Here is a 12,510-nt window from a genome sequence, read left to right as displayed (position 1 = left end):
CATCTACCAAGACATGCTCAATTCCTAACATCAATACAAAAGTGTACATGATCCCATAGGATCTCACTTGTATTCATAAAGCGCAATGTAAGAGTGCAGGATCAGTTTAGCCTTTTAGATTCTAATAAATAAGCTTACATGGAGAGAGAGGCGGATCTGATCCTAGATCAGCACACATTTTTGGGAAGACCCAGATGCAGACAGTGTCGAAGTAACAAAAGTGTATTACTAGAACAGGGGGCAGGCAAAATGACAGGTCAAGGGCAGGCAGAGGTCAATAATCCAGATCAGAGTCCAAAAGGTACAGAACAGCAAGCAGCCTCAGGGTCAGGGGAGGCAGAGGTAAAATAATCCAGTGTGGTGGGACAAGGTGAGATGCTTTGAATACAGACCCTAAAGCATCATCCACTGAGCTCCTTATAGACCACCAGCACATCACTCACAATCTAGACCAGACCTGTCACTGCTCGTCAGCCCACTCCCAAACAGACACACAGCCAATGGGCTCGCCCCTTAACAACCCCAGATAAAAACCAGCGAGAAGAACTGTATCAGACTGTAACAATCCCTAAACGGGCTAGTTGTTATTACAAAGTGAATATAAATCACCTTATTAAGAATGAGGAGAACAATTAGCGAGAAGAGCACAGCACAATTAGTCTGCTCTTTAAGCACTCCGGGCCTCTAAAAAAAAGTAATGATATATAATGTGCTTTAAAAGCTGTGTCGTTCCCACCCCCTATGCCCCCTTATGCCACACCAACAGGAGCGTCATTAGACAACTTGGGTTTGCTTCGGCGTCTCCACAGCACCCTTTCTCGCCCACTTCCAAAAGCACTTACCATATCAAGTAGATTTTATTCATAGAATGCTGTACTACTGAAGTGGTTAGTTACTAAGTTAATTCATATGCCTGTGCTTCACACAATTTTGCGGTATTATCAATCAAATCATCATATACTTTTTGAACATTTTCTTTTCAGTTTGAGATGACTGATTCCTTTAGAGGTGCTCTCTTTTAGTTCCTATATTATCACCAGGCAAGGTGTGTGATCGGATCTATTTATAACACACTGGAATTACTGCCACAGATCTCTGTGGCATTCTCTGGCCCCCATCGTCATCAACAACACAACTAAATCAGTTAAGTATGCTGCTGTACGTGTCGTTCACGAGTTTGCTGATCACGCAGAGAAGTCCACACATACTTCTGCTCTTTCAATGGATGTGTCCCAAATGACACCCTATTGGCTATATGGTGGGGTGGCAGGGTAGCCTGGTGGTTAGAGCGTTGGACTAGTAACCGAAAGGTTCATGTTCAAATCCCCGAGCTGACAAGGTACAAATCTGTCATTCTGCCCCTGAACAGGCAGTTAACCCACTGTTCCTAGGCCGTCATTGAAAATAAGAATGTGTTCTTAGTTAAATAAAGGTAAAATAAAATATAATGTACTACATAGGGAAAAGGGTGCTATTTTGGGGGAAGGACACACAATGAGTAGGCTACAACCTGTCCTGTAAGAGGATATGCATCATACTGTGCTTAAGAAAACATGTTACAGGAATGTAATGTTGGGTTAGAGATCATCTCTAAAAGCAGCTCTGGGGGTTTCCAGGGTTTCTATTTTGCCAAGCAAGAGTGAACAGAGCTTCTGCCCAACACTGTCCAGCCAACTGTCCCCCTTTACCCTCTCTCTCTCATTCTCACTCTCTCTCGCCTAGTGCGTATACCTCCACCTAGTTGCTTTCCCTAACACTGATGCAACGCTGGCAAGTAGCAACCTTCCACTTCTAGTATTCCTGCCAAATATCTCTATTTTATGGCCCCTGCTGCTCTTAGCTCTATAGAAAGCCTGCTGGGTCACTGTTGTTTGTTTATTTGTTTTTATTTGTTTGATTATGTTTCAGGTGTGAAGGACTGATATTCTACTGAAACTTGGATCATGAAAATTTTGGCAACAAATGTGCCACAAACTCAGTGAACACCAGCCTCATATAACATTGCTTATTCTAACTCTGTCAGGTGTTGAGGCTGTTGTAACAGGTCATAAGCTTCATTCATACCCCTATGTATTCTGTATGTAGGCCCATAGGCCCAGACCACTAATTCTAACCCCATGTCAGGACATTAGGTGGTTATGGCAGGTTGTAAGCCCCATTGACAGCCCTATGTTTTGGATGCAGTCATTGACTCTAACCATCATGTCAGATCTCTTTAGTTGGACTACTTTAACACCTTAAGTCAGGTCACTATGGTGTTATAACAGGTTGTAAGCTACTCTCCAGAGTATAACAGCATGGCGTGTGAGACTGACAGGTCACTGTGTGATGCAGAGCGCGCAGGTGTTGTCACGGATACCGCGGTGACTCGACAGGCAGCTGATGTTGGACCGCATCCCAAATTACGGCACCCTATTCCCTATATAGTGAACTATTTTTGACCAGGGTCTGCACCCTATTCCCTAAGTGCACTACTTTTGACCAGAGCCAGAGGCTGGTTTTTGGAGGACAGTGTCAGTATGCAGGGAGCACGGACCAAAAGCTCCCTGCTGCCGGCCGTGAGATCAACAATTCTCATTACAAGGTCCTCTAGCAAACATGATGGTCAGGCCTCCACCGTGATGCGTTTACACATGCGTGCACACACACATAGTCGCAGACAGACAGCCAAAGCACACACACACACACTCTCAAAAGCTTTAATAAGCATTGACATACTCATCAACGCGTAAAACACGTTAATCTGCTCACACAAGACACCCGTACACACATTTCCACACACTTGCGTGGACTGACACGTACACACGGTCTGGCACACGTGTGATTGACCTGTTATCGAACTAGTGTTAAGTTCCGCTCACCCACCTAAGATGACAGCGTTAACTCGCTGCTCTAAAGGTTAGCCTCAGTCAACAAATAATATCACACACAATATCACACAGGTTTCATCTCTTTAGTATGTCATTATCAGCACTCAAGTCATTGTTCTTGGAAGACTGCTTTATATCAAATAAAAACAACTATTTCCCCAGAGACCTGAGATCTCAAGTGCTGTTCAATTAAAAGCCCCTTAAGTTGACTTATGGAAATTGTTACAGGATGTATCAGAATTGGTTAAAACTCAAATGTATGAAATATTCATAGTACCCTAAGTAGAGGTGCCCCACTTCTTGAAATCCCCCCAAAAATCCCAAATCCAGACAAAAATACTCTGCATGGTCAATCCGCTGTCTGCAGTGGCCTTAAAATCATGTCAATATGGCTATATGGAGCCCTCCGCATTGTTACAACATTTGGGAAGCGCCCAGCGATGCGGTGCAGAGCTCAATTTTGCCTCCACGAGCCTTGGAGGATCCGCAATTGTGTCAAAACCTCCGTACGGAGCCTCCCGATCGCATTCCCTGGAGCAAGCATAAATTGGCTTTTAGCCTCAGCAAGTAGGATGTACCGTCTTTATTTGTTTCATGTGTCAATCAAAGATGGTATCATGACACAAGGCGTGACCCAGATGCAGACACAGGAGGCAGATGGTTGGAGTCTTAGATGTTTATTGATCCAAAAAGGGGTAGGCAAGAGAATGGTCGTGGTCAGGCAAAAGGTCAAAACCAGATCAGAGTCCAGGAGGTACAGAGTGGCAGACAGGCTCGTGGTCAAGGCAGGCAGAATGGTCAGGCAGGCGGGTACAGAGTCCAGAAACGGGCAAGGGTCAAAACCGGGAGGACTAGAAAAAAGAGAATAACAAAGGCAGGAGTACGTGGAAAAACGCTGGTTGACTTGGAACATACAAGATGAACTGGCACAAAGAGACAGGAAACACAGGGATAAATACACTGGAGAAAACAAGCGACACCTGGAGGGGGTGGAGACAATAACAAGGACAGGTGAAACAGATCAGGGTGTGACAGATGGAACCTCCACCAAACAGCACACCCCGTGACCACATTACGAACGCACCGATAGGCTAGCCACCATTTCCTATTGCAATGACACCCAACATATGATTTACTCACTTACAGCCAGTACATTATGGACACACTGACAGCCAGTACATTATGGACACACTGACAGCCAATGCACCGTGATATACACACTGACAATTAAAATATTGTGCTATATAGCTACATTTAAACTGAGAAGATCATATGCACCAAAAGTGAATATACGGTAATATATTCACTGACAAGCATAACAGCCAACCTAGCACAATAAACCCATTGACGGTGAAGTAATATACACACCCTCGTAGTGAACGCATCATAATACACACACCCTCATAGTGAATGCATCATAATACACACACCCTCATAGTGAATGCATCATAATATACACACCCTCATGGTGAATGCATCATAATACACACACCCTCGTAGTGAACGCATCATAATACACACACCCTCATAGTGAATGCATCATAATACACACACCCTCATAGTGAATGCATCATAATATACACACCCTCATGGTGAATGCATCATAATACACACACCCTCGTAGTGAACGCATCATAATACACACACCCTCATAGTGAATGCATCATAATACACACACCCTCATAGTGAATGCATCATAATATACACACCCTCATGGTGAATGCATCATAATACACACACCCTCGTAGTGAACGCATCATAATACACACACCCTCATAGTGAATGCATCATAATACACACACCCTCATAGTGAATGCATCATAATATACACACCCTCATGGTGAATGCATCATAATACACACACCCTCGTAGTGAACGCATCATAATACACACACCCTCATAGTAAATGCATCTTAATATACACACCATCATAGTGAAAGCATCATAATATACACACCCTCATAGTGAATGCATCTTAATACACACACCCTCATAGTGAAAGCATCATAATATACACACCCTCATAGTGAACGCATTATAATATACACACCCTCATAGAGAACGCATCTTAATACACACACCCTCATAGTGAAAGCATCATAATATACACACCCTCATAGTGAACGCATTATAATATACACACCGTCATAGTGAACGCATCATAATATACACACCCTGACAGCTGCCATGTCACTTAACATACATACGCACAATGGTGAAGACGAGAGAGTCACTAGATGTCAACGCTGCACAATGATTTGCCGGGATTGGGAACGGCGGAAAAACCGTCTGCGCTTGGCGTGTGCTGTAAATCACTGGGAGGCTTGTTGACAGACAGTCAGCACACAGTAATCACGTTGTGATTTTTCCCAGTCCCTATCATGTACACCATCACGCAGCTATTCATGCATGTCTGTCAGGGGAAGTCTTGCCTGCGTATCACATGGCACAGGGACATGCTATATGAATATTATGATGCCCCCCTTAGGTTGATATACATAGTGTATGGTGTTATCATTCTGACCCATTTACATTGCGATAAACCCATGGTCCCACAGTGGACTCGTCCATTGTTATCTATTAAGGCCTACACTATTCTACAATACGAATGGAGATTGATGCCATGCATACTGACTGGATGCAGACACGAGTTTAGAACTCGTTCCCCAAAAATATTTTTTTGGGGAGATTTGTTGCATTCGACTTCAGAAATGTTGTGTTGTACCTGAAGCATGGCCCATCTTTGGCTTCCATGGGAATTTGCACGGCTGAGCGCAGCATGGGCTTGCCACCATCAACTGTATGACTGTGTAAAATGATTTGACTGAAGTACTGTGAAATTACATTCTGTAAATGAAACGCTGTAACAGAAATGATCTTACTGAAATGACACGGTCATAATGACGTCACTGAATTGACTGGACTGCAATGGTGTTACTGAAATGACATTACAGAAATCCTGTTACAAGTGGTGTTAATGAAACTACATACTATAAAGCCTGTTAATGAGATAATGAGGCAGAAATCTTGTTACAGAACTGACCAGACATTTATCATGTTACAGAACTGTCCAGACATTTATCATGTTACAGAACTGACCAGACATTTATCATGTTACTGAACTGTCCAGACATTTATCATGTTACAGAACTGACCAGACATTTATCATGTTACAGAACTGACCAGACATTTATCATGTTACAGAACTGACCAGACATTTATCATGTTACAGAACTGACCAGACATTTATCATGTTACAGAACTGACCAGACATTTATCATGTTACAGAACTGACCAGACATTTATCATGTTACAGAACTGACCAGACATTTATCATGTTACAGAACTGACCAGACATTTATCATGTTACAGAACTGACCAGACATTTATCATGTTACAGAACTGACCAGACATTTATCATGTTACAGAACTGTCCAGACATGTATCATGTTACAGAACTGACCAGACATATATCATGTTACAGAACTGACCAGACATTTATCATGTTACAGAACTGACCGACATTTATCATGTTACAGAACTGACCAGACATTTATCATGTTACAGAACTGACCAGACAGAAATCATGTTACAGAACTGTCCAGACATTTATCATGTTACAGAACTGACCAGACATTTATCATGTTACAGAACTGACCAGACAGAAATCATGTTACAGAACTGACAGGACAGAAATCATGTTACAGAACTGACAGGACAGAAATCATGTTACAGAACTGATCAGACAGAAATCATGTTACAGAACTGACCAGACATTTATCATGTTACAGAACTGACCAGACATTTATCATGTTACAGAACTGACCAGACAGAAATCATGTTACAGAACTGTCCAGACATTTATCATGTTACAGAACTGACCAGACATTTATCATGTTACAGAACTGACCAGACATTTATCTTGTTACAGAACTGACCAGACAGAAATCATGTTACAGAACTGACAGGACAGAAATCATGTTACAGAACTGACCAGACAGAAATCATGTTACAGAACTGACCAGACAGAAATCATGTTACAGAACTGACCAGACATTTATCTTGTTACAGAACTGACCAGACATTTATCATGTTACAGAACTGACCAGACATTTATCATGTTACAGAACTGACCAGACATTTATCATGTTACAGAACTGACCAGACATTTATCATGTTACAGAACTGACCAGACAGAAATCATGTTAGAGAACTGACCAGACATGTATCATGTTACAGAACTGACCAGACATTTATCATGTTACAGAACTGACCAGACAGAAATCATGTTACAGAACTGACCAGACAGAAATCATGTTACAGAACTGACCAGACATGTATCATATTACAGAACTGACCAGACATTTATCATGTTACAGAACTGTCCAGACATTTATCTTGTTACAGAACTGACCAGACATTTATCATGTTACAGAACTGACCAGACATTTATCATGTTACAGAACTGACCAGACATTTATCATGTTACAGAACTGACCAGACATTTATCATGTTACAGAACTGACCAGACATTTATCATGTTACAGAACTGACCAGACATTTATCATGTTACAGAACTGACCAGACAGAAATCATATTACAGAACTGACCAGACATTTATCATGTTACAGAACTGACCAGACATTTATCATGTTACAGAACTGACCAGACATTTATCATGTTACAGAACTGACCAGACATTTATCATGTTACAGAACTGACCAGACATTTATCATGTTACAGAACTGTCCAGACATTTATCATGTTACAGAACTGACCAGACAGAAATCATGTTACAGAACTGACCAGACAGAAATCATGTTACAGAACTGACCAGACATTTATCATATTACAGAACTGACCAGACATTTATCATGTTACAGAACTGTCCAGACATTTATCATGTTACAGAACTGACCAGACATTTATCATGTTACAGAACTGACCAGACATTTATCATGTTACAGAACTGACCAGACATTTATCATGTTACAGAACTGACCAGACATTTATCATGTTACAGAACTGACCAGACAGAAATCATGTTACAGAACTGTCCAGACATTTATCATGTTACAGAACTGACCAGACATTTATCATGTTACAGAACTGACCAGACATTTATCATGTTACAGAACTGACCAGACATTTATCATGTTACAGAACTGACCAGACATTTATCATGTTACAGAACTGTCCAGACATTTATCATGTTACAGAACTGACCAGACATATATCATGTTACAGAACTGACCAGACATTTATCATGTTACAGAACTGACCAGACATTTATCATGTTACAGAACTGACCAGACATTTATCATGTTACAGAACTGACCAGACAGAAATCATGTTACAGAACTGTCCAGACATTTATCATGTTACAGAACTGACCAGACATTTATCATGTTACAGAACTGACCAGACAGAAATCATGTTACAGAACTGACCAGACAGAAATCATGTTACAGAACTGACCAGACATTTATCATGTTACAGAACTGACCAGACATTTATCATGTTACAGAACTGACCAGACAGAAATCATGTTACAGAACTGTCCAGACATTTATCATGTTACAGAACTGACCAGACATTTATCATGTTACAGAACTGACCAGACATTTATCTTGTTACAGAACTGACCAGACAGAAATCATGTTACAGAACTGACAGGACAGAAATCATGTTACAGAACTGACCAGACAGAAATCATGTTACAGAACTGACCAGACAGAAATCATGTTACAGAACTGACCAGACATTTATCTTGTTACAGAACTGACCAGACATTTATCATGTTACAGAACTGACCAGACATTTATCATGTTACAGAACTGACCAGACATTTATCATGTTACAGGACTCACCAGACATTTATCATGTTACAGAACTGACCAGACAGAAATCATGTTAGAGAACTGACCAGACATGTATCATGTTACAGAACTGACCAGACATTTATCATGTTACAGAACTGACCAGACAGAAATCATGTTACAGAACTGACCAGACAGAAATCATGTTACAGAACTGACCAGACATGTATCATATTACAGAACTGACCAGACATTTATCATGTTACAGAACTGTCCAGACATTTATCTTGTTACAGAACTGACCAGACATTTATCATGTTACAGAACTGACCAGACATTTATCATGTTACAGAACTGACCAGACATTTATCATGTTACAGAACTGACCAGACATTTATCATGTTACAGAACTGACCAGACATTTATCATGTTACAGAACTGACCAGACATTTATCATGTTACAGAACTGACCAGACAGAAATCATGTTACAGAACTGACCAGACATTTATCATATTACAGAACTGACCAGACATTTATCATGTTACAGAACTGACCAGACATTTATCATGTTACAGAACTGACCAGACATTTATCATGTTACAGAACTGACCAGACATTTATCATGTTACAGAACTGACCAGACATTTATCATGTTACAGAACTGTCCAGACATTTATCATGTTACAGAACTGACCAGACAGAAATCATGTTACAGAACTGACCAGACAGAAATCATGTTACAGAACTGACCAGACATTTATCATATTACAGAACTGACCAGACATTTATCATGTTACAGAACTGTCCAGACATTTATCATGTTACAGAACTGACCAGACATTTATCATGTTACAGAACTGACCAGACATTTATCATGTTACAGAACTGACCAGACATTTATCATGTTACAGAACTGACCAGACATTTATCATGTTACAGAACTGACCAGACAGAAATCATGTTACAGAACTGTCCAGACATTTATCATGTTACAGAACTGACCAGACATTTATCATGTTACAGAACTGACCAGACATTTATCATGTTACAGAACTGACCAGACAGAAATCATGTTACAGAACTGACCAGACAGAAATCATGTTACAGAACTGACCAGACATTTATCATGTTACAGAACTGACCAGACATTTATCATGTTACAGAACTGACCAGACATTTATCATGTTACAGAACTGACCAGACATTTATCATGTTACAGAACTGACCAGACATTTATCATGTTACAGAACTGACCAGACATTTATCATGTTACAGAACTGTCCAGACATTTATCATGTTACAGAACTGACCAGACATTTATCATGTTACAGAACTGACCAGACATTTATCATGTTACAGAACTGACCAGACATTTATCATGTTACAGAACTGACCAGACATGTATCATGTTACAGAACTGACCAGACATTTATCTTGTTACAGAACTGACCAGACATTTATCTTGTTACAGAACTGACCAGACATTTATCATGTTACAGAACTGACCAGACATTTATCATGTTACAGAACTGACCAGACATTTATCATGTTACAGAACTGACCAGACATTTATCATGTTACAGAACTGACCAGACATTTATCATGTTACAGAACTGACCAGACATTTATCATGTTACAGAACTGACCAGACATTTATCTTGTTACAGAACTGACCAGACATTTATCATGTTACAGAACTGATCAGACATTTATCATGTTACAGAACTGACCAGACATTTATCATGTTACAGAACTGACCAGACATTTATCATGTTACAGAACTGACCAGACATTTATCATGTTACAGAACTGACCAGACATTTATGTTGTTACAGAACTGACCAGACAGAAATCATGTTACAGAACTGACCAGACAGAAATCATGTTACAGAACTGACCAGACAGAAATCATGTTACAGAACTGACAGGACAGAAATATTGTTACAGAACTGACCAGACATTTATCATGTTACAGAACTGACCAGACACTTATCATGTTACAGAACTGAGCAGACAGAAACCTTGTTACAGAACTGACCAGACAGAAATCTTGCTACAGAACTGACCAGACATTTATCATGTTACAGAACTGAGCAGACAGAAATCTTGTTACAGAACTGAGCAGACAGAAATCTTGCTACAGAACTGACCAGACATTTATCATGTTACAGAACTGTCCAGACATTTATCATGTTACAGAACTGACCAGACATTTATCATGTTACAGAACTGTCCAGACATTTATCATGTTACAGAACTGACCAGACATTTATCTTGTTACAGAACTGAGCAGACAGAAATCTTGTTACAGAACTGACCAGACATTTATTATGTTACAGAACTGTCCAGACAGAAATCTTGTTACAGAACTGACAGGACTGAATTGTCTGTTCCTAAAAAGACTGGGTGCATTGACTAAAAGTCTAGGTCCTCCACTCCCATTTCTGTGTATTTTTCTCATCCCCCTCTCCCATGCCCATTCTCCTCTCTCCTTCCTTGTGTGCTCCTCTTACTCGCAGGGTGAAGAGGGAACAGCTGGGCCCACACGACTGGTTGTCTATGCCCGTGCCCGCTGGCCAGACGTGGCTGGTAGTGCCCGGCCTGGAGCCCCAGACAGCCTACCAGTTCAGTGTCCTTGCGCAGAACAAGTTGGGCACGGGCCCCTTCAGCGAGGTCGTCACTGTGAACACACTGGGTGGGTATTACGGTATTCACCTCTGACTTATGACCTATTGGACTGGGGAAGAGAGCCAAGCGTAAGGGACATTACCTGGCGGGCACATGACACAACTGTGTGGTGTGATTGCAAGATGCATTGAGAATTAATTGAATGATGTGTGGTTTTGTTGTTAATAGTGATGTAGGTACTGGTGTTGGTTGCAGCAGATGTAGTAGTAATGTTTTGTGGTTTTAAAAGTTGACTAGACTTTCGAAATAACTAATACCAACAATTGCAGTTGTGGGCCACTACTACTGCATTTAAATACAGCTCTCTAACCCCTCATCTCTTTCCATCCCTCCCTCCCTCCCTCCCTTCCTCTCTCTCTCTCTCTCTCTCTCTCTCTCTCTCTCTCTTTTGCCCTTTTTCTCTCTCTCTGTCCAGTATTTCCTATAAGTACCCCTGAACCATTGGTGCTGCTTACCCCACCGCGGTGCCTCACAGCCAATCGGACGCAGCAGGGTGTCCTGCTCATGTGGATTCCGCCGGCCAACCACACTGCTCCGATCGAGCGCTACGTCATGGAGTTCCGCCTGGGGGAGAGGTGGGACATCCTTGATGACGCCATCACCGCCGGAGAGACCGAGCTGTTAGCCAGAGACCTCATTCAGGTAACTAGCCTAATGTATATACACTGCTTCATACGGAGACCGAGCTGCTAGCCAGAGACCTCATTCATCTAGCTTACTGTATATACACTGTTTTATGCAGAATGGCAGATGGCCAGTTATCCGCAGGGCTGGTGTGGGCGCACGCTTTGGTTCCAGCCAAGCTCATTAACACACCTTGATCCAAGACTATGGTTATGACTATGATGATTGGGGATGGGAGTGAGTTGTAGAAAGAAGTATGTTCTTCAAAGAAAACCACTATTTAACATTATATTACAACAATAATGGTATCTTCCTTGTCAGACCCGAGTCTGTCTGATATCTCAATGAAGTCATAAAAAGTTTTAGGATGCATCTCCAATGGTACCCTATTTCCTATTTGTGGTCCACTACTTTTGACCAGTGGCCCATAAGGCACTGATCAAAAGTTATGCACTTATATAGGGAATAGGGTACCATTTGGGACATATCCTGAGTCTTATGTAAGCAC

The 12,510-nt window shown here is 41.2% G+C and overlaps 1 protein-coding gene across 6 annotated transcripts in view; it reads left to right on the top strand.

Annotated features, from left to right (window-relative positions):
* igsf9bb (immunoglobulin superfamily, member 9Bb) overlaps positions 1 to 12,510 on the top strand; it is a 191,733-nt gene that overhangs the window by 149,560 nt on the left and 29,663 nt on the right. For all 6 annotated transcript variants that reach the window (XM_090192514.1, XM_036937598.2, XM_090192518.1 and 3 more), the window contains exons 13-14: positions 11,210 to 11,385; positions 11,794 to 12,020. In XM_090192514.1, the coding sequence (XP_090048640.1) occupies positions 11,210 to 11,385; positions 11,794 to 12,020 (403 nt within the window). The remainder of the gene's footprint in view (positions 1 to 11,209; positions 11,386 to 11,793; positions 12,021 to 12,510) is intronic.

Source organism: Oncorhynchus mykiss, chromosome 12, assembly GCF_057628025.1.
Source record: "Oncorhynchus mykiss isolate SJ-2025 chromosome 12, ASM5762802v1, whole genome shotgun sequence".
NCBI lineage: Eukaryota > Metazoa > Chordata > Actinopteri > Salmoniformes > Salmonidae > Oncorhynchus > Oncorhynchus mykiss.
This window is presented reverse-complemented; position numbering and strand designations above follow the sequence as displayed.